The sequence below is a fragment of the Macaca thibetana genome, chromosome 12 (assembly GCF_024542745.1).
Source record: "Macaca thibetana thibetana isolate TM-01 chromosome 12, ASM2454274v1, whole genome shotgun sequence".
NCBI lineage: Eukaryota > Metazoa > Chordata > Mammalia > Primates > Cercopithecidae > Macaca > Macaca thibetana.
The window spans coordinates 65,171,085-65,199,017 of record NC_065589.1 but is presented as its reverse complement, the minus strand read 5'-3'; the positions used below and the strand labels follow the sequence as shown (position 1 = coordinate 65,199,017).

The following is a 27,933-nucleotide window of genomic DNA, read 5'->3' as shown; positions in this document are numbered from 1 at the left end:
GGGAATATCATAGCCAGAGAAAAATGACTGTTACTTTGTGACTGTTGAATCCAAAAAGGTGTAAAAACACCCATAATGTCAACACTAGATGGTGCTATAGACAATTTACTAATTTAAGAAGTGTTATTAAGTGCCTATGATGTATTGAGCACTGGGTATATTTGAGAAGAGGCCTGGGATAATGTCAACAATAGTTAACTTGTATAGCGCTTAGTATATGCCAGGCATTTTCCTAAATACTTCACATTCATTAGCTCATTTAATCCTTACAAGAACTCTCTGAGGTAGGTAACTGGTCTTATCTTCCCATTTTGTAGATGAAGATATTGAGGCACCAGGTTACAAGACTATACAGTAAGAGAGGTGGGATAAAAGCCCAGGTAGCCTGGCTCCCGAGTCTGTGTTCTTACTCACTGTGCTACACAGCCCCTAAGTCGAGGTGTGGGTTCAGTTGCACAGCTTTTAAATCCTATTGTGATGATACAGTGTTAGACAATAGGGCTGTAAAGAATCCCTTGGTGTGTGCTTTATTTCATGAAGGACATTATTCTTGAGTAGGAAGAGGTTGATATTGCAGAGCCATTGGACATTTTTAGTTTAAATATGGCTCTGTCACATCAATATGTGCTTGATAACATACAGTGCTTTACAAATGAGGTGTAGAGAGAAAAGAAAGATACAATAGTTTGTAATATCTCAACTTTATAAAATGTTTAAATATATGTATAGAAAAATACTGTTAAGATGTACATCAAGATATTATCAGTAGTGGAATTACAGTTGGCTTAAAATTTTTCCTTTGTGTCTCAAATTTCCATAAAGAACATTTGTTTATAAGAACATCTATATTTATACACGTGTGTATGTGTATTTGTATATTCTTTTTTGTTTCAAGAATTAACCCACGCTTCATTAAACTGTCCCAGCTTGAAATGAAATAGTGATACTCTGAAAAGTGTCCATTCATTCATTGAACAAATATTTATTATTTACTGATTTCCTGGCACTAGGAACAGAGCAGTGAAGAAGACAGCCGGTCCTTGCTGCACTTAGAATCTGGTTACCTCTTGAGCCAGCAGAATAGTGCCACAGAGCACTCTTTTCTAAAGAGAAGCTGTCATAACGTTGGTTGTGCTTTGTGGAAGAGAGAACTGGTAGAAATATCCAGCTCCTCCTGCTTGGTTTCTGGAGGAGGTACACCATGGACTGCACGCCCTTGCCGTGTGTGCAGTCCTGGCTCAGCAATCGGAGAAAGTGATGCCAGAAATTCTGTTCTCACCTTTCTTTTTGAACCCAACTATCAGAGGTATTGAATGATAAGGGATTTCCTGATGAGTTCATCCTATTGATTCTGAGATCTAGCAGATGGCAAACTAAGAGAGAGGGTATCTAGAAATTCCTAGTGGTTGCAGACACCCTAAAGCTGAAGATGGTAGGCTCCATATGCTCCACCATGAATTCTGATGTCCAGGCACTGCAGCAGAGCCCTCAGTGAATTGGCTAAGGTTGAGGGACAATATGATAGGTTTTGGAGTCTTTCTTCCTCTTCTTCATCTTTCTCACTCTTTTGGACAGAGGAGGAAAAAGTACGGCTCAGACAATTCCAAGGGTATTGAAAGACATGATTTCTCAAGGAAGTGCCTCCTCTAGAAGAATCTGCACACCATATTCCTAATCTGTGTCATCGTGCCTTCGCTGATCTATAGATGGCTTGAATTTTAAGGCCTTATGAGCTTGGGGAGAAAGGCAGTATTTATAGAAGCAGCATTTAATTTCTGGTATTTTAAAATTTCTGGTACATAGAGTGTTGCAGGGTCACTGTCTGGAGTCTTTGGTACATTATTAAAATCAAATTTATTTCAGCCAAAAATTGCTCTTTGAGGGTTTCATTGTAAATGTGACAAACAAGATATTCATATCATTTTAAGAAAAAAAAAAAAAAGCCCCAATTTGCAATGCTGATGGCTGGTCCAGCTTTGCTGAGTCATCCTTAACATGAAGAGTCTGCTTGTGAAACTTATGTCTCCTAATGGAGGCTGATGGTTCTATAAGAAGGGTGCCTTCAATCACCCCCCAGTTCAGCACATATACCAGTCATGGGTGGATCACGGTGATCAGAGAATTGTTAAGGCAATGTTAGGGCTCCGTGTGCATGGACAGCAAGCACAGTATGCTTCTTTTTGAGACCCTATTTTATTTGCTTTGTGATGGAATGGCAACCACTCAACATATAGATCCTAGGGGCAGCCTGATGGGTATCAAACTGTTCCATATGCTTCAAGGCAATAATATTGAGCAGAGGACTGTCTCAAGCTTTGGAGTGGAAGCAGATTTCAACGCTTACTAGGAGTGCTTATGAGTATTTATACTACTGGCTGTCGCAGCATACCTTCTTTTTAAAAAAGGCTCTTACCTTTGCCAATCAGAGACAGTGTGTGATGAAAGCATAAGGGGGAGAACAGGTATGCAACCACAAACTTCAATGGAAGGGAAAAAATCCCTACTGAGCAAACTATAGCATCTAGATTTAGTGGTCATACTCCCTTGGCATTTACAGTAATGTTTGTCTACCAATATTTGGGTCTGCTGAGCAGAAAAGGGGGCACCTCAGCCCCATTTTGAGGTCCAGAGACCAGAACCTTTCCAGCTGATAGGGAATCACCATCCAGGACCAACATGCTCACATGTCTCCTTTACCAGAGTACACAATGCAACAAGCCAGTTGCAGGTTGTCTAATTATCCATGGGAACGGGATAGTTTTGATTGAATTTGCTTCTCTTTCTTTTCAAGATGAATGCAGCCAAATATTGCTCTGGCATTAACCAAATATTGATTTAGGCCTAAATGATCCTTTCCTTACCAAGCTCAGAGTTGGAAAGACCTTACAGTCTATATATAACTGACTTTCTTTCTCAACCAGAAGCTTCTGAAGGCACTTACTATCAAATCATAAAACCTTCGTCATGTTTTGGGAATATGTTGACCCTTAGCCTCAACTAAGGTTGCAAGTGCTTGTCCATGTAAGTCTCAGAAAGGCAACACAGTCTGGTACAATTATATATGTTGCGTAGATGTTTGATGCATACATTTAAAAATTGAATTAATTCATATATAACTTTATTATTATATTCTATTACATTTATAACCACTTCTAAGGCTTAATTTTTAACCTATTTAGCATAATTTTCCAATTCTTTATTTTGGAGAGTTAAAAACATACAAAAAATAGAATACTATTAATATAATGAACCCAATGCAGTCATAGACTAACTTCAGCAGGAATCCAGGTTTTGTGACTTGTTTCATCTGTCTCTTCACATGCAGCGTGTGTTTGTTTTGTTTGTTTGCTAGAGTATTTCAAAGCAAACCTCTGGTATCCGTCAACACTCTTTATTTCATTCTCAGGAAGTCCTAATGTGGTCAAATAAAATTTGCTCAATATATTTCTGCTCTCTTATTTTGATAAAATGTACAAAAAGATATTCAAATAGTATAAAGAAATTTTCAACTAAATAATAAGACTTGAGAAAGTTGAGGTTTCTACATCAAAAGATAATAAATAAACACAGCTGTATGTATATAGCACATATAATGCATTTTAAAAAGAACCAAAAGAAAAAGAGTATCAGATTCTTAAGGACTTAGCTTTCAACCCTAACAATACTTGTGCTTTACGATGTTTTTTGAGGACAAGGACGGCATGTTTTGTCCATGTTTAGAAATATAATTTATATTTTATTTCTGATAAATATAATTTATATTTTATTTCTTACCAGTGAACTGCATATAATATAACATATGGTTTATGACCATAGAAAATGAAGCAGATCACTTGGTGCACATTAATTGTATAGAAAGACAGATCTCTCAAGATGCCACAGAGCCCAGGTTGGTGAACTTCAAGAATTTGAGGCTTCTCCAAAGCTTACCCCAATTTTTATTAGCCATAATTGAGCCAAAACTAAACATGAGACCCATGAAAAATTAAAACTTTTTATAGCTCCCAACTTAACACCCTTAGGTGCCAGGTTTCAGTCCCAAGAAAGTGCCACTAGGAAATCATACACCGTGGAAAATGGAGGCTGTGATAAATGACAGTGGCTCTGCTGCTGGGTCTCCCTGACCTGGAGGATTTGGCTGGCGTCATAAAACACAAAGCGACAGATTAAGCGGTTTACCAATATCATAAAAATCTCAAGAATAAATTTACTTTAATCAAAAATCCTACACTGTAACTAGGCAGACCCAGCCTCGAAACTACATACATTTACGTATAAGCCTGTGTCCGTGAGCAAGAGGTTATACTTTCCCTGTAATGTCGGACATGATTATGTTCATACACTTTTACAATTTACATGTCCTAAGAAAAATACCCAGCTCTGGCTGACGGTGCGGGAGAATTTATTTTCACTAGAAAGGGAATGACCCATAACTCATGAATGGCAGCGCTTAAAGTGAGTTATGGAGGTTACTCTCCTGTGAGAGGAAATGGATTGGATTATCCTTCTGCCCAATTGTATGTTTGGTTATTAGCACACCAGGTTCTTAATTATGTGCAGCTTTGCCTTTTTTCTTTTATAAAATAAATGTGGATAAAGGGAATGTCAGCTGGAAGCATAGAGTGCCTAATTGGGGCTCTGAGATGTAGTCAGAGAGAATAAAAATAGAAACCTTTTTTAAATGATTAAAAGACAGGAGTCTTAAATGTAATTTAAACATAGTATTCAAATTGATTAGCCCCATAGTTAGTTTATTGTGTCTGGTGCTGATATTCTGCAAAAACATTTAAAAATTACTCCTTTTCTAAATTAAAAATTTGCCATCTTGTAGATTACATCTGCCTGAAGATTAAAGAGTTGGTTGTTCTATCATGTAGATTTTATTATATTATTACGATAATGCTGCCATTTATTTTAAAGTAAATATAACAAGTTACTACTTTTATTGATAAGAAAATGCAACATAACAATATTTGATGATTACAAATATGATTACTGTTTATTACTTTATTTTAGTCATTTACAGAACAAAACATCTAGATCTCTCTCTTTGTAACTTCCAGTGTTACAATCTACAAAGGAATTCAATTACTGTTGAGAGTAGGATTCTGATTATTGAGTAAAAATATTTTATTTAAAATTTCAATTGGTTCTGTATTTCTTGGACAGGGAGGGAGGAGTTTCAGCTGTGCGTCTAAGATCTTCCAGAAGGAATTTTCTACCTCTAAAATCAAGGACTTTCCTGGAAACTGCAGTCAGAGGACAGAACATTAGCCTCAAGCTGGTGAATAGGATGGATTTTCTCCCTAAACATCCCTTCTGCTCTCTAGTTTGAATTATCAATAAAATGGTTTGGCTTATCTCTGAAAATAACCTTGTTGACAACACAAATATGGATTTAAACATGCTACCTCCACATTAAGATTTAAGAAGCCCCCAGTAAATGTCAGGGGGTGTCGATGTGTTTGCTGTGATACTTGGTTATTATTAGTGTTTAACTGCAATTCCCCACCAGCGCCACGCTGCCAGCACCACCATAAATTTTAATGTGATCATGTGCTCTTCTCTTTTCATATCCAGTGAATTCTGCAAGATCATAATATTCTATATGAACCCTAGCTGAACCTTAGTGTGATATGAAGAAAGAACAAGATTTCAAGCAATGATAGTTGTTCATCATTTTATAGCTTTTTTTAACTGGACACTGAGCAGCATGGTTCCTTGAATAATATTACCCTAAACTAAATTCACTCATTTAATTAATCTTTATTGATATCCTACAGGATGCAGGGCATGGCCCAAAGTGCTAATGAGTACATTTATGGGATAGTAAAGAATACTGACTCTTAAAGAAATCTTTTTTTTCCCCTTGGAAAATCTGTCAGAGCTCATACATCATTTATAAAACCGAAAAAAATGTCTCTGCAACCTTGGCACCACTACATGCCTTTTATTTTACAGAACACAAACAAAAGCAGAGTCATTTCCTATATCTAGTCTACATCGTGAATTTAAGAAATATGTCCATCATCTTTCATCATGTATTTATAGTTATAATTTATTTATTACGTATGTGCATGATGGAATATTTGTTCTATAAACTCCTATTAGTAAAGACAATTTATATGATGATCACTGATCTGCAGGTTTTCTTCCTCATTTTAACCACAAATAGTAACTGTTACTACGTACTGTATTTGTCGGAGGAATTCAAAGTATTTGGGAAATTTTAACTACCTAAATATCTCTTTAAAAGCAAAGAATAACATTGAAGCTTTCAAATTTATAAATGTGAAATTTCAGACCAGAGGCATGGAACAAATTAATAAGTTATTAACAGGGTTCCCAGTGAACAAAATGCTCATCATTTTATGTCATTTGCCTGTCCTACAGAGTAGTTCTTTTTTTCTTTTAAATATCTAAAGGAACAAAACCGCTTTGTTACCTAGACACGAACCTGAATACTTTCGCAAAACACAATGCTGAGTCAATAGGTTTATTTTCCACCCATGAAGTGATTTTAGGGTTAAAGGTTAGGAAGCTGGGGCATATATTTATAATTTGCTCGTCCTGTTGTACGTGGTGCCAAAATTTGTTCAGCAGTGACACAGAACTATGCATCTCCCCATTCCCAGAGACAATGGGCTTGGAAAAATACACAATCACAGATTTAAGGTCACACGGAGAACACTATGATTCACGTTAACAGCATGGTATGCAAGGTGGCAGTCATAAAACAGGCCCACCCTGATGGGAGAGGCTTTTTTCCGTCAGACTGGTTTTGTTGCTATCTCTTTTAGGAAAAACATTTATTTTGTGGTGGGGTGTGTACCTCAGTGCTAGAAGAAAAGAAGCACTTTCAAGGAAGGTTGGTAAGGTTTTTTTTTCCCCTCTTTTCTGGAAACCAGCTGGGAAACTTTGCCTTGGAGCGCCATCTAGAGGAAGCCTCAGCACTTAGCTTTATGACATTAACCAGGCTGTATCCAATGGTTGGTGTATGGTGAATTTCTTTTCTTTCTTTTTTTCCCCCCTAGATTAATAGAGAATTTTGGTTCTAACACAACCCACTGACAGGAAATATGAGATCCCTGGAATGGAAATTTAATCACTGATAAGATCAAAACATTGAAAGGCTTTCAGAGTCTTCAGGAGTGCCCAAAACATGAGTGTCCATTGGTGGAAAGAAATGGGGCATCATTTTACCATAGGCCAAGGTCACATTCCAGAGATGAGAATTGATGAGTGAGTTAAATTTATTTTTAGCTACACTGATTGAGTAGTCTTTGTTACTTCTGTAATTATTTTCTTAATTAAAAATTTCTGATTAACCAGATTGACCAAAGTCAAGTTTGTAGAAGATAACTTATGCTAGAGAAAAACAAATGTTGACACTTTTAACTGACTGTAACCCTTGGTTAAGTTCAACAAAATTTAATGAGCAGAAAATACGATATTTTCCAGATGTGGCTACTCAATACAATGTGAAAGAGACCAAAATAACGTTGTATTCTTTCTGAAGTCATGTTTCTGTTTTGTGATCTCCTCCACCCCCTCTCCTTAGAGAAATTTAACAATGAAGTCTCCTCTTTCTGTGTTAGCATGAATGCAAAAAAACAAAACCTAAGCCTTCTCCAACAATGCTGCTCTTCAAGATTGCTGATCATACTTGCAAAAACAATTGCACCCTGGAAATAATCTGATGATATGAGCATCCCTATTGTGGTGACATAGTTTAAGAATTCTATTTTCTTCAATTTCTTGGAAAGGATCAAAATTGCCCATATAATGGAAGTACCCACTGCAGAAAACTGGGTATATATTTCCTTTTGCTCCTAAGTGTCCACTGTGACCCTGGTGCTCTTGCCAGTTTCCCCTATTCCAACTATTTTAAGGCTTGTCATCAAAATCTGTCTCTGTCTTTGACATTTCTAACTCAAAAATGTCACAGCCATTTCTTTTCCCTTCACTGAACAGGGTTCCTGCTTACTTATTTTGGCAATTCAGCATAAATCCATAGGTTTTCCAAAATAAAGGGGTAAGAAGTTTTTTATTGACTGTCCTCTGTGGGCCAGACACATGAACTCTGTACACAAAAAAATTATACCTTGTTTACTGAGGTATGCTATGGAAAAACAAAATGAAGATTTTTTTTTTTCCCAAGCAATGGTTGTCACTTGAGCCATTAAGCCTCATGGTTCAAAGCATCTTCCTTTCTCACTTGACTGGCTCACTCTTCTGATGGTGGATGTAACAGAAGAATGGAACCAGTCCAGTTTTCCCAGGCCAGTCTGCCTGTTTCTTAAGCAGTCGAGGACCCAAAGCACAAGTCCCTAGTACAAAAGACATTCTGGCCCCATCTTCTTATGCCAGATGCACATTTCAGCTCATGTCAATTCAACATACATTTTTTGAAAACCCACCAAGTACATGACAGAGTGCAAGGCGCTGGTGCGACCCTCAGTAAATGGTGGTTGAGCAAATAAGTAGATGTTGTTGAAAGAACAAGAAATGATCTCTTCCCTCAGCACCTTACTCTATAGGAGGATGACAGATTTGTAACTTAAAATACACAGTAGCAAGAAAGATGTGTTGTACTAGATACAGTACAGGGAAAGAAGTAATTATTGATGATTTGGGAGAAAGGGGAAGACTTTTGTAGAAAAACTGGCATTAGATCAATGCCTTAAAGGATGAGTAAAATTTTAATAGGCAGAAAATGAGGCAGAGATTTTTTTTTTTTTTTTTTGGTGAGGAAGAATCAGAACAGAATAATTTTTGTTCATTTGGACCAAAGGAAAATGCATTTCATTTGGCGCTCTGATTTTCTGTTTAAATTTTAGTCTGGCTGCAAAAATATAAGGTATTTGCTTTATGTTGGAAGAATCCAAGACTCACGTTCTCTTTTTTGGTATGGCAATTTGTTTACACACACCCACAGATATGTACGTACACGTGTGTATATATAACTATGAGACCAAAGAAACCAACATATTTAAGCCAGAAAACATTTTACTTGATAGCGTAACAATGTAGTAGAAATTGTGCCAAAACAAGCCTTATTTCTTGCCAAAAGAAGTAAATAGAGGATTTGTTTCAATCTTTGCCACAAACATTTGCTTTCAGATTAAATTCCAAGGCTTACCTCTGCCCAGCTGTGCTAGGTATCTCCGTGAAACAGACTGGCCACCATCACTGGGTTAAAACCCGGTGGGACGGAGATTTTAAGGCAAGGAAGCCCTAAACCTGCAGAGCGCGCACTCCTATCCCTCTTTTCACCTTGGCCTCCCTGGGCATTCTCTCAAATAGGCATCCTCTCAGGATTTCCATATTCCTGTGGGTGATGTTCACACCTTCCTACTGGCCAAGAGTCATATCCAGTGATCTCTTTGTTCTGTTACTCATCTACATTTCCTCTACAAAAAGATTACTTTTAAAATCTGAGCATTTCTTTTGTAAAAGAACCAGTTTACCCAGAAAAAATACTGAAGAGAAGCTCAAGTAATCATTCCAAGGCTACACTGGCTTCAAGGGGTCAACGATGTTATAGCTTTCAAGCTCAGAAATTGCTGGCACATATATACTTTCATAACAAGGGCAGGTAAGTTCCAACATAAAATGACCACATGGTAATTTTTCAGAGAAATGGAAACGTAAAGGAGAAGGCCTGCTAGTTCCTGTGAATGAGAAATGATCTTCCACCATCGCTAAGCACACTTACGGTTAACATCGCGAACATCAGCTGACACACGTTGAAGGCATGTCTCCAGTTGTGATACAGAACCATCCGATAGTTTTTCCTCACTGTTAAAAGCCACCTACACAGTGTCTGAAATGGGAGGGAGAGGGTGCGTCAGGCAGTTGCAAGTGATTCCAGTGGACCCTTATCTCAAAGGTGCCTTATGTCTGAGTAACCCTCAATGATCACAGGCCTTCCACAAACATCTCTTCTGGTTCCTACAGTAATCCTATGAGGTGTGCAGGGCAGGGATTATCATCCCCATTTTGTATTTGGGAAACTGGTGGTTCAGAGTGCCTAACACATTGTCCCAGGTGAACTGCTTGGATCACCCAAGACAGACATCTTACCTCATAGTCAATTTTAAATTTCTGTACCATCCCCAGCTCCATGAACATCCGGAGAGCAGCTGTGATCATGGCATCAACATCAAGAGAAAAGTCATCAAAATGAATGTCATTGATGGCAAGTTCTGACACCAGAGGGATGTTGGCTGCCTACAAAAGCAAAAGACATAAGTCAAGCCAAGTTCACCAGCTTTCCTAAACCCCCATCCTGCTCTCCTCCCTTGCTTATCAGAAGTGCCACATAAATCAGGCCTGACCTGCACTTACACCCTGATACAGCTAAACTCTGAGCTGTAAATGTCTTTGTTTCTGAACTGCAAATGCCCCAAGCAAATGAAGGTGGGGGCAGAGGGGCGGGGGGCAGGGGGCGGGAGGGAAACTAATCTGAAGATAAAATACACACACTGGATCTAGTCTGCAGAATTCAGAATACAGCACTGTCAAGTTTATGAAAACCGTGGTCATACAATATATTCTGATGCATATTACAGAGCACTAAATGCAAGAAACATCTGGGCAGCCAGCAGCTGTGAATTTTAATTGATGCTATTCAGGAGAAGGAGATGGGAATACACCACTTTGCCTTGTTTCTTCTATCCTTATATCCTGTAGCTTGCAAGTGTTCTTTGTTACACACGTGTTCTGTATATTCATAATGACTGAAAGGATCAGACAGTACATCTCTAGTGGGAAATATGTTGCCTTAATAAAATAGAGATATCTGGAGGTTTAGCATAAGCATATGTTTCACTGAGGAGATCAATTTCACTGAGGAGATCAATTTTGCTGTCTTGTTTAGCTTCATTCTATATAAACATATAACATAATTATAATCCTGGTCATACATATTCAAGGTTTTCAAAACACTCATGTTAGGCAACTGTCAATCAGCTGTCCCACAAACGAGCCTGAAAAGGAGAAAAAGAAAATCTTGGGAAATCATTTGTATGGTGATTTCATTGGCTTTACCATATTCTTTGGATCCACTCTTGGTAAGGGAGTCACTTTTATATTTTCAGGTTATCAGAGACCATTCTGTATTTATATTCCTATCTATTCACTGAGTTTAAATTACCCGGACAGTAATTTATACCCTGGAGCTACTTACTTTGGCTAAGAGATTCAGTCCAACTCTGGCTGCTCTAAGCATTCCAGAAAACACATCATTAATCCTTCCTTCCCAACTCTATGCTCCTCCATAGGTGGAGCTTAGTTTTCCATGTACTTGTAATTAATTCAACCCCAAAACTCTCTACCAGTTGTCTAAGTCCCCTCTCAAAATGTTCATATGCTTTGGGCATTCCATCAGTTTCACAAATAAATTACTCCTGGAACTTCCTGCATTTCTCGAATCTAGACCAACTATCTTCTATGTCTGATATGTAGTTTTCATCCTAGGATACTCCTTCACCGTAATTATGGGGATGTCTTTCTCTCTCTCTTTTGTTTCTCTAGCCCACATCTTTCTCTTTCTTGGTTTCTCCTCTCATTTTGGTGAGACACATCCTCTAACAGATTCCCAAGAAAAGGTATGAGGTAGATTTGTGAGGCCGTGCAGTCTGAAATGTTTTTGTATTACTGTCACATTTCATTAACAGTTTGTCTAGGTAAGATTTCTAGGTTGGAAATCATTCTATTAGAATGTTAAAGGCATTGCTCTTTGATCTTTTGAGCAGTCAGAAGCTATTCTGGGCTATTATACTTTGAAAATAACTCCCCCTCCTACCCAGTTTGTGTAGAATTTTTTTGCTTCAAGAGTTCTGAAATGTCATGGAAATGTGCCTTTGTGTGAGTTTATTTTCATTTATTATCCTAGGCACTTTGTAAGCCTTTTTCTTTCTTTCTTTCTTTCTTTCTTTTTTTCCCCCAGTGTATCTATTACAGGTTTTTGCTTTGTAGTTACCATGAGGCTTAGCTTTAGCTGTAGTAAATTATTTTAAAGGCTTATCTTTAGCTATAATAAATTATTAAGATGACATCTTAATTCTGATTGCAAAAAAAGAGAGAAAAAACAATACTTAATTCCATCCCCCGCTGCATTTTGATTTTTTGTTGTCACTTTAAACCTTACTTTTTTTTTTTTTTGAGACGGAGTCTCACGCTGTTGCCCAGGCTGGAGTACAGTGGCGCGATCTCGGCTCACTGCAAGCTCCGCCTCCCGGGTTCCCGCCATTCTCCTGCCTCAGCCTCCTGAGTAGCTGGGACTACAGGCGCCCGCCACCGCGCCCGGCTAATTTTTTGTATTTTTAGTAGAGACGGGGTTTCACTGTGGTCTCGATCTCCTGACCTTGTGATAAACCTTACTTTTTAAAAAAAATTTATTATACTTTAAGTTCTAGGGTACATGTGCACAACATGTAGGTTTATCACATATGCATACATGTGCCATATTGGTTTGCTGCACTCATTAACTCATCATTTACATTAGGTATATCTCCTAATGCTATCCCCCCTTCCCCCACCCCACGACAGACCCCGGTGTGTGATGTTCCCCACCCTGTGACCAACTGTCTCATTGTTCGATTCCCACCTATGAGTGAGAACATGTGGTGTTTGGTTGTAAGCCCATTTCTTAATTGGAAAATTATGTCTTTTAATTCTAGAAAAACATTTTAAAATAAGCTCTTTGAAGATTTCTTCTTCTCTTTTATTTTTCTGGAATTCTCTTAACTTGATCTTTGGACTGGTTTGTCTTTTTCTTTTCTTTTCTCTTCTCTTCTTTTCTCTTCTTTCTTCTTTCTTTCTTTCCTTTCTCTTTTCTTTTAGTTTTAATTTTCTTTTTCTTTCATGCTTTTCATTTCTCATATGTTTTATTTCTTTTCCTTTTTGCTCTGTTTTCTAGGAAATTTCTTCTTACTGTTGAGATTTTAATACCACGGTTTTCATTCTAAGAACTCTTCTTTTGTTGTCTGGATATTCCTTTTTATATAATTTTAATAGCACCCTAATTTTATTTCACAGATACAATATTTTCTCTTACCTGCCTGAGGATGTGAATGACAATTCTATTTGTCATTTTCTTCTCCTCTTATAATTTGCTTCACTCTCTGTATTTTGTTTTAGTCTCTTTTTTAAAATTGTGGTTATTGTTAACTATATGCACATTGTCAAACAACAGATCTCTAGAACTTTTTCATCTTGCATGGCTGTAACTCCATACCTATTAAACAACTCCCCATTTCCTCCTCCTCCCAGCTACTGGCAACCACCATTCTTTCTGTTTCTATGAGTTTGATTACTCTACTTCATACAAGTAGAATCATGCAATATTTGTCTTTTTTGTCATTGGCTTATTTGACTTAGCATAATGTCCTCAAAGTTTATCCATGTTAAAGCATATGACAGGTTTTCTTTTCTTAAAAAACTGAATAATATTCCATTGTATGCATATACCACATCTTTGTTCTATTCATCAATCAATGGTTTCATCTCTTTCTTCATCAGCCAACTTTCAATAAATTATTTTAATACATTAGAGGCTTTAGAAATATTAGAGGTTTTCCTCAGTGGCCTGGTAATCTTTAGTTTTCCACTCCTGTGTAAAAGTGGGGCTCTAAAAGTTTCTATTGGAGCTTCTGGGGGCTTCTCTGTAGGGGGAATGTGTCTGACCTGGGGAAGCCACCAAATGTCAGCGTCTTTGTGTCTTTACTCTTTAGCTACTCAGAATCCCCAGAGAAGAGTCTTCTGGCTGGAGCCTAGTGGGGAAGCAGGTTGGAGGAGGAGTCTCAGCATTGGTCTCCTGTTCATTCAGTCCTCCTGTTTTCACCCTGCACACCCACCCTCATGCTCTGCACTGACAATCCCCTAACCCAAAGACCCACGATTATACTCTCTCCAGACGACAAGCCTCTAGTCTTTATGGAGTGGGGAGTAGAACAAAGGATCTGGGGCTCTAACTGCTTCTTAAGACTCTCTGTTTTCCTGTTTATAAGCCCATCTTCATTTGCACTTCCAAAGGTACTTAATTAGTCAATTCCTGAGCTATTTGTGGGGAGGAGTCTATGGTATAAATCTGCTTGCCTCTCAGCTTTTCCTATTGCTAGGTTATTTTGGCTGTCTTGAGTTTGCTAAATTACTTCCTACTCATCCATCTGTTTTCCAGCGTCCAAAATTTTGTCACTGTTAAGTCCCTTCCCAATTTCTTTGGCTTTGAGAATTTATGCATAAAAAAAAAACCCTTTATTTTTGTTTTAGTAGTGCATGGGGAGACAACAAAAGAAAATGGGTGTAGTTGATCTATCATCTTTATCCAAAAATCAATGAAGTTATCTTTAGTAAATGATACCTAGGATGGTCAGCTTGGAGAACTCAGAAGGAAGCCAGCCTTTAGTCTGTAGGCCCTTTGTTTCTATGTACACAGGCCTGGCTGCAGGCATGTAAATCTCTTTCTCTTATTCTGTGCCCCTGTGGGTTCACGTTTGCCAGTTATTAGGCTGTAACAATCTTAGAGGCAGATGCCATGTTTTTTGTTTTTTTTTTTTTTTTCTTAGAGAAGCTCCAGAACAATTCTTTACTCCTATCATGTGTTTGAGGGTTTGTAAATAGAGAATACCAAGATCTCAGAAATATCTGTGCTTGCTATAATTTGTTCCAACTCAAAATCAAATGTTAGTGAAAAAACACTTTTCAAGAGATAGAGGTCCCATCCCAAAAGACACAAATCTTTCTGGTCTCAGGAGAGAAGTTTGGTTCTGAATTGGCAAAGGAGGCTGAACCTTGTTACAGTTTGAACCTTGTTTCCAAAGAAGCAGAAATGGTGATACAGGCAGCACTGCTCCACTCCAGGTGGCCCCTGTCTTGTAGATTATTAATAGTGTATTCCCTGATACCATTATAAATCCTCTACCTTTCAAAGGCACTAAATTCACTTAATTATCTTAAAAATTAAAGAATATAGGAATTTTTTTCATTATGAAATGTTAATGGAAAGGAAATAAGAACATTAGGTTGAAAATGTAAAATGACCTCTGGTTCACCAAGACCCATCCTTATTGACCTTGTCTTTTTTTCCCCTAATAGGTTGATTGATCCGTGGTTAAATCATACCGGTCTGTAGATCACGCTGAGCCCTGCCATAAACCCTTGCTGGCACGTGTAGATGAAAGAAAGTTCCAAGCCTTTCAGGACTGACCATTTTCAGCTATTTTGAGAAGTCTGGGTAGTTTTCATCCCCACATTTCTGGGTTCAAGAGCAGGTTCTGGAGAAAACTATGAAGAGTAACAGGCAGTATGTATCTTGAGCAGACAAGCATAGAGCTCTGGTCTGCAAAAGATTTGGGAATAGCCTTCCATTGACAAATTCCTTGTTATAGAGACACAGTGCTCCCTGTTGCTTCCAGTAAACAGAAAATGAGATTGCATCTTCCAAACCTATAATTACTCTAGCCATAAGATATTAACAAAACAAATCAAAGTCAATTTCTTCAGGTGTCAGTCTTCAACTTTTAAATATTTATAAGGTGTCATATCCCTAAATCAAAGAGGAGTGCCACAATCCAAAATAACTACTGAATTAATAGCCAGGAAATAACATTTGGATAAAAGAACCATTTACTTTACTGCAGCAATAAATGAAAACATAGAATTATGAGTCCTGGAGCTAATTTGAATAATGTTCAAGAAGTGAGACTCTAGCTGGCTGAAAGTACCTGATATCCTTTGACCATTCCTCTTCTTTGTTTGGGTCTTAATAGTTAAGTGGTTATCAAAGGGAGTCATAAAACTGCCTCCTCTAAAATTGAAAAGGTAGCTTTACAAAGAGGCCATAAAATCTTAAAATATAATCCTGGATCCCTTGACACATGAATATTACATTTTGTGATGCTCAGAAAATGGGAAGAAACAACAAAGTGGGTGGTAGTCCAGCCTTGGCAATTCAAAGGAAAATTGACTTGTTGCTAATTCCAGCCTACTCACTGTCTTAATCCTCTGGACAAAAGCCCTAGTCAGGGGCTTTACGATTCTGGGATTAATGGAGACAGGAGGTTGAGCTGTGGTGATGTGGAAGGGACAGTAAAGTTCTTTCTTTTGCCAATATAATTATAGCCCTTATTATGTGCCAGATACTGTTTTAGTATTATACTTTGCATATACTCACCCATTTGATGTTCACAAGAACCCTACAAGCTTGGGAATAGTTTTAATTCTATGTTATGATGAGGCAACTGAAATAGATAATGAATAAGTTGGTCAAATTTGCACAGTGTGATTGGCAGAGGCAGATTTGAACCTGGGGAGCTTTGTGCTAGAGATTGGTCCTAACCATCACATTGCCTCTCAAAATGGGCCTATGCCAAGCAAGGGTCCCCCTTTCTGTATTATGCAAACTAACTTGGGTGCACCGTGGCTGACGTTTGGGATTTATATCCAGATGACTAGCTTTTCAATCCGTTTTTTATTATGAGCAGCCTGGACCCATGTGAGGGACAATGTTTCTGTCTTTACTTATATAAAACTCACTTGGGAAAGTTTCTAAATTCACAACTGACTTTGGAATGAACCCAAATTGTTACTTTGTGTTGATTACAGCTAACCCAGAATCAACTCAAATACTCCCAAGATGATGCTGAAAAAATAACTTGTCTTCTGGGGGAGCAAACAATGAGGAGGTGACAAAGGAGGGGATATATGGTATTAGCAGAGCAGCAATGTTATGAAAAAGTAAGCGTTTTTGTTTGATCCCAGGAGTTTGAGGCTGCAATACACTATGATCATGCCTGTGAATAGCCATTGCATACACTCCAGCCTGGGCAACATAGTGAAACCCCACCTCTTAAAAAAAAGTAGGATTTAAATTCTTCTGGCAATTGTTTTCTCTTGATGTCATTCATTAAATTTGCCTTGTAGTTGCCTAGAACACTCTTCATGACAGATACGGGCTCCCATCCTACCTTTAACACTTACTTGGCTGAGTGGCAGTGGGCAAGAAACTGAAGTAAGCCTCAGATTGAGCATTCTTTGTACAAACAATCACAAAATTGTGTTGCATGGCTGTTGTGAGGAGCGAATGAAATAATGCACACAGAGCCTAGCCCAGTGCTTGAAAATAGGAAATACTAAATAACGGTGCTGGCATACTGGCGCTTGACATTGGTGTGTTGTTGTTATGCTCATTATGATTTTGTAGCAGCCCCATAGAAGGATAGGGTGAGTGGAGAAGATTTTGGTACCTAGACTCTGAAGAGCCAAGCTCTATCCTCTGCCCCAGGAGACCTCCCAGTGTAATCCATTGTAATTCAGTACACATGTATTGCGCACCTAATTGTATGCCAGGCACTGGCATACACTGTGGTTATGTTTGTAAAATCAGCGTGGTCCCTGTGCTCGCAGCCTGTCAGAGGATACAGAGAAACAAACAGGCAATTACAGAACAGTACGGGTTAAGAGCTGCGATGGGGGATGGGGGAAACACGGGACTCCACAGGAACCCCTGGGAGAGTTTAGTGAAATACATTCGGCTTCACGTTCCTGCCTTAATTCCAAACTGTCATTAAACCTCAGCTTTATAAAGTACATCTAGTAATTTAAACAGTTAAAAAATAGTTACTATGATCAAAAATGTTTAAATGTCATAGAGCATGACCTAAGAAAAGCTGTGGACTCCATTCCTGAGACGCTCACTGCCTGCTCAAGAAGAAAGAATAAACAATGATTCGTGGTAAAACAAAACAAAACAAAACAAAACCAGAGGCATAAAGTTCAGAGGCAACAACAGGAGTGAGCGTATGAGATGCCAAGAAGCACAATGGAGGAGGACCATCTGATGTGGGCACTGGAGGGTGAATACAAGTTCACTAGGAGAATGAGTAAGGAAACATGGCGGAGAACAGCACTGCCGAAAAGAGTTTCAGTCTCCCCTGAAGATGGTGCAATACCAGGAGGCACAGACAGAGGGCCCCATTTTTAACAAAAACAAACAAACAAACAAACAAAAAAACCCAAAACAGTGCTTGGTCACAGAGATCCAAGACTTCCTCTAAGAGGCGTGGACCCCTTGGCTGCCTGAACAACTGTAAAACTTGAGTTCATCCACCCGCTTTGCCAAGCTCCAGTGGCCTCGGACCACAGTGCAGGTGTCTGGCTTGCATGTGACTCCAGGACTGACCTCTGTTCACTGTCCATGCCAGGTTGACTCCCTGGACCCCTGGCAGTGACCAGTCTCCATTCTCTATGGTCAAACCTCCCAGAACTTCCCCTTTGAAGCTCTGGTCCCAATTTTAGTTGCGGCAGGTAACAAATGTGTGGGCCCTTTTCGTATGGGAAAGCATTGTCAGTGTTTCCTTTTCCCTTTCTTTGCTGCACTCAACAGCAAACCCTTTCTTTCCTCTACTGGGAAAAATTGAAGACAAGACCAAGCAACTCTCTGTGTCCTCCAGGGAAAAGGAATTTGTTTTCGGTTGAGTGGGATTCTGGGTCTAATGGGCCGTCAGTTATCTGTTTTGAAAGAACCAGGGGAAAAGAGAGAGTACTCTAGAGCCAGAAGGAAGGAAGGACGTGCTCCTGGGGGAGATAAGTAAGAGAGGAAGGGCCAGGCGTGGTGGCTTATGCCTGTAATCCCAGCACTTTGGGAGGCCGAGGCAGGTGGATCACCTGAGGTCAGGAGTTTGAGACCAGCCTGGACAACATGGTGAAACGCCATCTCTACTGAAAATACAAAATTTAATACAAAAATTAGCCGGGTGTGGTGGTGGGCACCCGTAATCCCAGCTACTCAGGAGGCTGAGGCAGGAGAATTGCTTAAACCCAGGAGGTGGAGTTTGCAGTGAGCACTGCACTCCAGCCAGGGTGACAGAGTGAGACTCCATCTCAAAAAGAAAGAAAGAAAGAGAGAGAGAGAGAAAGAGAGAGAGAGAAAGAGAGAGAGAGAGAGGAATTTCCTCCCTTTCACAGAGATACAGGAATGGGGAAAGAGAGGGAAGGAGAAAGCCCCTGGGAGCATGGCTGCTGATCCTCGTGCATTTACCTAGAAAGTGGATGCACCTAGCAAAGGACCCCCATGAAGGCAAAGGACTCCCATGTTGGAGCTCCCATGAGCTAAGTGACAGTTGAATCAGATGGACTGTCCCACGTTTGTTTAAGTTGAAACCTCTCATTATTTGCACTGAAGAGTTCACCAGCTCTTCCTCCCATGGAAGAGTGGTGAGGACTTTAGCTCATCAGCGTCCAGCAGCTCACCCACTGACCACCCAATGGGAATGACACCTGTTTGGGCAATGCACCCTTGCTCAGTCACCAAACGCCCAATACCTACAAGCACCAATAAAGCCAAGAAAGAGGCCGGGTGTGGTGGCTCACGCCTGTAATCCCAGCACTTTGGGAGGCCGAGGTGGGTGGATCACTTGAGGTCGGGAGTTCAAGACCAGCCTGACCAATGTGGAAAAACCCTGTCTCTACTAAAAATACAAAAATTAGCTGGGCATGGTGGCACATGCCTGTAATCCCAGGTACTCTGGAGACTGAGGCAGGAGAATCACTTTAACCCAGGAGGCAGAGGTTGCGGTTGCGGTGAGCCGAGATCACGCCATTGCACTCCAGCCCAGGCAACAAGAGTGAAACTCCGCCTCAAAAAATAAATAAATAAATAAATAAAATAAAAATAAATAAATAAATAAAATAAAGCACATTATTGGCTGGGTGCGGTGGCTCACACCTGTAATCCCAGCACTGTGGGAGGCCGAGGTGGTCAGATCATGAGGTCAGGAGAGAGAGACCATCCTGGCTAACACGGTGAAACCCCGTCTCTACTAAAAATACAAAAAAAAAAAAAAAAAAAAAAAAAAAGGAAAAAATTAGCTGGGCGTGGTGGTGGGTGCCTGTAGTCCCAGCTACTCGGGAGGCTGAGGCGGGAGAATGGCATGAGCCTGGGAGGCGGAGCTTGCAGTGAGCCGAGATCACACCACTGCACTCTACCATGGGTGACAGAGCGAGACTCTGTCTCAAAAAAAATAAAAAATAAAAAATAAAAAAATTGCCAAGAAAGAGGGGCAGGGTTCTGGATAGCTACAACCTATCAGAATGCTGGGAGGGTGGGAGTGGGAGGGTTGGAGTGGGAGGTGGAGAAGGCTTGCACACTTGAACTAGGTTGGGAAGCTGAAATGAAGAAGCTCAAAACTTCCTGAGAGCCAAGGCAGTGGTTAATGATGTCCCTCCTCCATCAATAATGTGTTGTGTAATTATTGTTGAAAGTCTGATGGACAAGGATAGGATGTGTCTGTCTTGTTTACTTTGTGTCCTAAGTGCTCATCACAGTCTTCACCACAATAGGCAGTACCTGGCACATGGGAGAAACTCATTAAGTACTTATCAGATGTATGAATGAAGGCTTGATAATCCTGCTGAAAGTCATCTTACTAGTTTTTCCCAAACCATGCCATGTTATCCCATGGTGAATTTGAGGTTGTGTGAAGTTTTTGCCAACCACCCTGGTGAATAGCTCACACTTAGATACACATGCACATGGAAATCCAAGATCAGGTAATATAGGTGAGTCAAGTTGCCTTCTAAGTTTGCGTGAATCCAATGCTCCATTTTTTATACATCACTGGGGCAGTTTGTAGTAGAAAACACATAGAAGAGTCCCTAACCCTGTGACCCTAATCTTCAAGTTCCAATCTGAGCTCACCAGCTGGGTGACTCTGAGGTTAGCCTGCTTCATCCCTCCAAGAAAAAGGTGGGTCCTTGCAGGGTGGATGTGTGAGTGCAGCATGGTGGCTCTGTGAGTTTGTCATGAATTTCTTATAGTGTCCTTCTTTCTATGTCTTAGTAGTAGGAAAGTGATGGAAGGAAGGAAGTGCTCTTGGGGGAGATAAGAGGCAGTTAAGCTTGTGTTGACTGCATTACACATCAAGGTTTAGAGATGTGAGATAAGAATTCCCGAAAGATGATGCTGCCAGTCAAGCATGATCTTTCTAGCTCAGAGATTGCCGCCTTTTGTCTTGGTCCTGTCCAGAACTACCATGCCCTCCATATACTGCTTCTTAACTCACATGCTCGGTTGAATCTTAATGGCTTCCTGCCTACCTCAACCTCAACCTGCTGCACTGTGGGTCTTTCTTGAGTCCTCACTGACCCTTCCTGCTGCAGCCTCACCAGAGAGAGGGAAGGCACAACCACGCTGCTTCTTCCATATTCCATGGTGCTTGGTAGCACACAGGCATGAGACAACAATTCAATGACTGTTTCAGTGACTAGGCAGAAAAAGAAGAAACAAAGAAAATAATGAGAGAACTTGTTCACCAGCAGGAAATGAGGCTGTCTGGGAACATTGGCCTCTAGAGATGGACCAGGGTTTGTAAACTAATAATAGAGACCACATGAGTTGGTTTAGCACTTTAGCGTCAAACAGCTAAGCCTAATGAACATCATATTCCCTTGTTTCTGTAGTTTAAAATGTCAAGTTTATCAAAGCATTGCCAGTAACAATAAGTCAAAGGAACACGCCAACACTAATATGGAACCAAGCTCTTAACACACAAAAGACAGCAAGGGGCATCAAGCCTCAAGGTCTGTGAAATGGTAGAGAACAATGTTAGAGGGCAAAGGGAACTGGAGGCTCAACTTCCTGTTTCTATCATTTTGTTCAAGGTTAACCTGATCTTGTCCTGCTTGTACAGGGGTGATGAGTGCCAATGGTCCTGTTACAAAGTACTGCATCCCACCGTGGAGCAAAGCCAGTGAAGGGTGAAACCAGAACCTTGGGGTTAGACTTAGTAGCTAATGGCAATAGTGGGCCACCTTGAGGATGAAGAGGACAGTGCAGAGCCACTGCCAGGTTTTGTTTGAGTTTTCTATTCATGTTACTAACTGGATCCCATGCTCTTCCTCAATCTTGTCCTGTACCCCAAGCTCCCATATTTTGGCCTGCTATTTGGAGATAGCAGTGTACTCTGTCACCAGTGACACATGAGGCTAGTTACCCAATCATCACATTCCAGTGAACTGGTCAGAAGAAATGTCTCAAAATCTATGCATTCAATATAAACACTTTCTCATCCTGTGCATCAAAAAGTATCATAGAGCCTCTTTGTCACTTCCAAAACAAAGCATCTCTTTGCTGTTGTCTCAACATTAAGTGTCTTCTTAGAGAAAAATAGACTCTCGTTTCCACGTTTTTCATCGTCCCTCTATGCAGCAAGATAAATAAGAATTTATATACTTTTACTTACAAATCCAGTAAATATTTATATTGTTTTTTGCCATAAAAGCACATGAAGCATTTTAAGAGAGGTTTCTACTCTTAGGACTGAATAAAGTCACCACTCGCAGTGAAGAAGTAATCTATCAAGTGAGGCAAAGCGGGGTGTGTGTCCTGATTCCTGAGCCACAATTCCCTGTCTTGAATTGTACCTGGATTTATTCTTGGCTGGCTGCTGGTCTTCCTGAACACACACACAAGTACATGCATGCACACAATGTCATGAACACATTTTGTGTTTAATCTGCTCTTTGACTTCTCTCAGATATTTTATTAGTCCATTCTGTCTTCAGTTCTGGTAGACTGTTATTCCACACTGACAAACATTTGAATTTTGCCTGGATTGTGTTGTTGGTGAAATATGTTAGTATCTGATTTAAGCTGAATATGGTGGACAGAGCAAAACTACCTTGGAAATGAAATTATATTTGAATAACTCATACAAAGGTCAGTGAAGATATTCATAAATTTAACAACTCTAATAGCTTTAATTTAAAAAATTAAGAACTCAACCATGTTTAGACGGGTTGACCAGTTTTGTTAGTGCTGGGTGGAACACGCATTAGAATTTTTTTTCATCATGGTGCATTTATTAAGACATATTGTGTATCAAGCATTGTGCTAAGTGCTTTATACTATTTCATTTAATCTTGCAACAACCCCATGGGTAAGATTCTATTACGAGTCCCAGTTTAGCCTCCATAGCACAGATGAAGCAACTGAGGTTAAGAAGATAAACAACTTTCTCAAGGTCACATAACTAGAACACTGCTGGGACTAGAAATCAAATCCAATGAATCTAGCCCTGCCCTCTGTGTTTGTAACCACTACCCCATATTGTTCACACAATCGTTTGAATGCCTCTTAGCTTAGATCCACTGTGACACAGCATGGAATTATTGCTTCCAGAGATTTTTCTTCCATGCAGCCTTAAAAAACTTATTTATTTTTGTGGTCTTTGTGAATCTGTCTCTCATCATTCGTAAGTTCCATAAGGAAAGGATTAAGATTCTCAAATGTCAGCAATTATCATAGCCTAGTACTTTTCTCATGGCTAGTACTTAATAAATGTGGGTTGGTGGGATGCCAAGTGCATAACCTCCCGAGCCAAACAGATGTGCATTTGAATCTGAGTTTGCTGCGTGCTAAAGCCATGGCCTTGGGCATCAGTGTCCTATTCTGAGATGGGAACACAATGATAACTATCTTACAGTCATTGAAAAACTTACGTGAGACAAAATACTTGGCACAGTGCCAGGTTCATAGGCGGCCCTCAGTACACGACAGTGTGTTAGTCTGCAAAATACTACAAACTGGGTGGCTTAGACAACAGAAATTTATTTTTCCACAGTTCCAAGGAAGCTGGAAGTGCAAAAGCAAGGTATTGGCAGGTTTAGTTTCTCTTGAGGTCTATCTCCTTGGCTTGTGGATGGCTGTGTGCTCACATGGCCTTCTCTCTGTACATGTGCACCTCTGCTGTCTTTTCCCCTTCTTGTAGGACACCAGTCATTGGATTAGGGCTCAACCATATGACTTCATTTAGCCTTAATGACCTCTTTAAAACCCCTATCTCCAAATACAGTCATATTCTCAGGTACTAGGAATTAGTGCCTCAACATATGAATTTGGGAGTGGGGAATAAACAATTTGGTCCATAACAGACAGTTATCATTATTGCAAATGAATTGAGCACTAACTATCTAGAAATTCAAAATAAATGTTCCATGTCAGACCCAAGAATTGTGGTCCCTTTAAAGTGTCCTGATTGCAATTCCAGTTCTTCCTCTCCTTGGTGCCTTAGAGAAGGCAACCTAGAAAGGCTTTTTCTCTTTAGGGAACTGCACCATATTCACTCTTGGAAAGAAATATATTCAATATGGGTTTATCCAAGATACACTGGAGGAAAACATGATACATCAAGTCCAAGTTAAAGATAAGAACCTGGTGTGATGGCTCATGCCTGTAATCCTAACCCTTTGGAAGGCCAAGGCAGGAGGTTCACTTGAAGCCAGGAGTTGAGAGACTAGCCTGGGCAAGATCCTGTCTGTACAGAAAAAAAGTTAGCCGGTCACAGTGGTGCATGCCTGCAGTCCCAGCTACTTGGGAGGCTGATGTGGGAGGATTGCTTAAGCCCAGGAGTTCAGGGCTGCAGTGAGCTAGGATCACAACACTGCACTGCAGCAGCCTTGGTAACAGAGTGAGACACTGTCTCTTAAAAAAAAAAAAAAAAAAAAAGATACGGATCAGAGAACTGTAACCTTGTCAAATGTGATTATCAGGCTGCCCGGTCTGCCAGGGAAGGAGACCCTCTTGTGGAGAGCTGGCAGTGGAGTGCTTCTCCAGTCTAATAATCTTATTGAGTGCACCCTCCCTTACCATGCCTAGGTTCCTATCATTATACTCCCTGTATCTAGAGAAAATTATACATGACTGTCCTGTTGAGAAAAGGTCCAGGAAAGATTTTCCCTTCTCAGGGAGCCCTAGTGTGACAATCCCAGTTTGTCTCACCCCATCTAGCTCTACGGAACCCCTGGCCTGCAGCTCTAATCCTCTCTATTGCCCCTGACGAAGTCCTTCTTGGTGCCTCTAAGCACAGGCAATGTCTGTCACTTCGATCTTCCCTTACATTTTGTCCTTTTCTCCCCTACAGCATTTACCATAGACTGCTCTCCATCGAAGTTGCTGTGCAGTCAACCACTCACTCAGTTTATTTGACAAATACTTAGTGAGGGCTTGCTATGTATCAGGTACCTTGCCAGAGGCTGCACAGGTATCTATGCATCCCATGAGACAGGGACTCTCTGAAGAGCAGGACAGAACAGAAACTGTGTTTGCCTCATTTTTGTACCAGCTAGAGAGTCCACCCCTTGGCAAGGCTGTCCCTAAATGTTAGCTAAATTCAACGGACAGATGTGAAAAGGGACTTTCTCTGAGAACACTTTCCTCAGGAGGAAGATGAGGCTAGGAAAGCAAAAGGAGGCAATGTCTTGAGATCTGAAGAAAAGCCCCATTTCCAAAAGTCAGTAGAGGTAATGGAGGTCCCGATTCTTAATTCCTGTCCTGAGAAGGGAGGCCACAGCTAAGAGAAGAGGTGGCAGAGCCAGCAAGAGGAAAGTGTTAGGGACCAGTCCCAGAGCACAAGCGAAACGATCAAGCAGCTAAGTATCAGTTGCTCTTCCTACTCTGATGCTTCTGGAATTCATGGGTAATGTGTTTCTGAATTCGCCTCCTGCTTCTGCATAAACAACAACATGATTTAATGATGTAGAGAGTCATTTGATAAAGCTGTCGATAATGATTTTTCTTTAGCTCTCCTTTGGGACAAGGAAAGGGAAAGAATCAAAGCTTAATACAGATGCTGATTACAGAAACCAGGGGTGAAACTCAAGTTTTAAATAAGTGTACTTATTTTCTGTTAAACTCTCATAGTTTCTGAGAGTTACAGGATCACTGATGGTTAGCAACACACAAAGGTTAAATGTGCAAATACTGATCTCTTGGTTTCAGCTGTGAAAGAAAAGAGATAAGAACAAGGACATAGAAAGAGGGCATACAACTTGTAAGATGAAGGACAGGAAAGTGAAGGGTGAGGGAAAGAAATTGGGTCATCAAGTGCTCACTGAGCACCAACGATATGCCTTGAACTGTGCAAGCACTGGATGACAGGGCACAGGGTAGAAATGCCTGCACAACTCTCAGATAAAAGGGCACAGGGTAGAGATGTCAGGAAAATCAACTTCACTTGGTCTAGGATGGCCAAGAAGTTATACTTCACGCAGATCCCTTGAAGATAAATTAAAAGGAAGGGAATTAGCATTTTTTAAGTGGCTACCACCTGCAGCTAGTTTCTTGTTGAATTCACACCCTTATAAGGCTTAGAGAGTTAGCTAACTTGCTGGTAAGAAGTTGCAATAAGTTATGACTATATTACAAACCTAAAGGGAAAAGGTGGGGAGTGGAGTAGAGTAAGAATTTGGACAGTTTTACAACTCTAACACCCAGAAATCAGGAAGGGGTGATTGAATAGGGCTATGCATGAAATTCAAGTTGGAAATGAGAGAATGTGTGAGCAGAAGACCCTAAAATCTCTGCCAGCCTTGACTGGATGAGATAACTTTTGCTTTTTAGGTATCTGTATCACTCAGAAAGAAAGATAAGCTAGCTACCACCTGGGGTCCACCTGGGGCTTTCCTCCCCTCCTCTCCTCCTCTGCCCCTGCCCAGCAGTGAAGCCAAACAAGAAAGGGAATAGTACGTCTGGAGACTGAAAAGTTAAGACCAAATGGGGACTCTGGTTCAAGAAACAGAGGGGAGGAGAAAACCTTGAACCTATAAAACAGAAAAAGCTGGAGGTATTGGGGGAAGGGAATAAAGGGATGAGTGCAAGCAGAAGAGTTATTAAGTTGGGGATAGGAGGATGAGAGACATGCTCTAGCTACCTTGCAGGGTGTCCCTGAAGTCTATCTGTGATAATCTGCCTGGGGGAGACTGTGCCAAGCAGTTGGACCTCTGATTGTTTCGTGCCTTTTTTTTGACTACACAACTTTAGAGAGATCAGCATGAACTTAAAGTATGTTCAAACTTCCTTCAGATTCCTTTGTGCATGTTTGCTCTGTGGAGGGCAGGAAAAGAAAGGACATCGCCCACCTGCCTGAATCACTGATTGCTGAGATACCGCCAGCCATGAGGTGTAGGAGGTCAATGGTCCAGTTCACCTTATTCAATCACTATCTATCAGGTGGTTTTCCCTACTGGGTCTCTTAATGGGGATAATTTCTGAAAGGGATGCTTTCCTGATCAATGGCTGTGATGAATGGCATTATTTCCAGTGCCCACTCTTCTACATGTGAGAGGATTCTACATGTACATGTATTACCATGTGACCCTGGGCCTCCCACAGGATGACGACATTTACCTGTTCAATGACTTCAAGCTTGGCCGTGACTTGCTTTGGCCAATAGAATGTGAGTAGGTTGATATATGCTCTCTCACACGCGCACGCATGGGGCAGAAACCATAGGGTTTATCATACGGTTTTGCTAGCTCTCTTGTTTTATTCCTTCTGCCATAAGAATGGCACGTTTCAGATGGGGCTTCTACTTCAGCCTGAATCCTGGATGAAGGAGCAACACAGCCACAGCCAACCCATCGCTCAAATGTAGTGAGAGCTAGAAACAAACCTTTGCAGTGCTTCTTTCCACAGCATAGCCTAGTGAAAGTTGCTATCATGACAATTTTCTCTGTGTGCCCTCCTCATTTTACATTGCCCCAGCATTTTTAGGTCCAGTGTCTGTAATAAAGGATATTCATTCCTTTTCACAAATATCTTTTCTTCTTATCTCAAGTTATAGAAGACCATGTCACAAAAAAATCATGGCATGAAAGAGAGAGAAACTGGTATATTGAGAAAGAAGGAGAAACTCAGTATATCTCAGGTCTTTGGAAGAGCTAGCATTTCGGGTATAAAAGCACAGTGGCCAGAACTCTTACCAGGGCATATTCTGTCCCAACCACATCTAAAATGGCCTCCTATTCCCCTAGGCAGAAGCATCAGCTTCCAGCCTAAATCAGTGGCTCTGCTGCTCAGTCCTGTTTTAGATTCACCTAGAGAATGCATCAACTCAGATTCCCAGGACCCACTTTGAGAGTCTGATTCAG

At 40.4% G+C, this 27,933-nt stretch overlaps 2 protein-coding genes across 2 annotated transcripts in view; both read right to left on the bottom strand.

The window, feature by feature from the left end:
* The window catches only part of PDE11A (phosphodiesterase 11A), a 467,408-nt gene that overhangs the window by 94,770 nt on the left and 344,705 nt on the right, over positions 1-27,933 (bottom strand). The window contains exons 11-12 of the mRNA XM_050750610.1: positions 10,087-10,233; positions 9,719-9,826 (exon numbers count right to left, since the gene is read on the bottom strand). Coding sequence (XP_050606567.1) covers positions 9,719-9,826; positions 10,087-10,233 — 255 coding nt within the window. The remainder of the gene's footprint in view (positions 1-9,718; positions 9,827-10,086; positions 10,234-27,933) is intronic.
* The window catches only part of NFE2L2 (NFE2 like bZIP transcription factor 2), a 598,880-nt gene that overhangs the window by 488,801 nt on the left and 82,146 nt on the right, over positions 1-27,933 (bottom strand). The gene's annotated exons all lie outside the window — the stretch shown is intronic.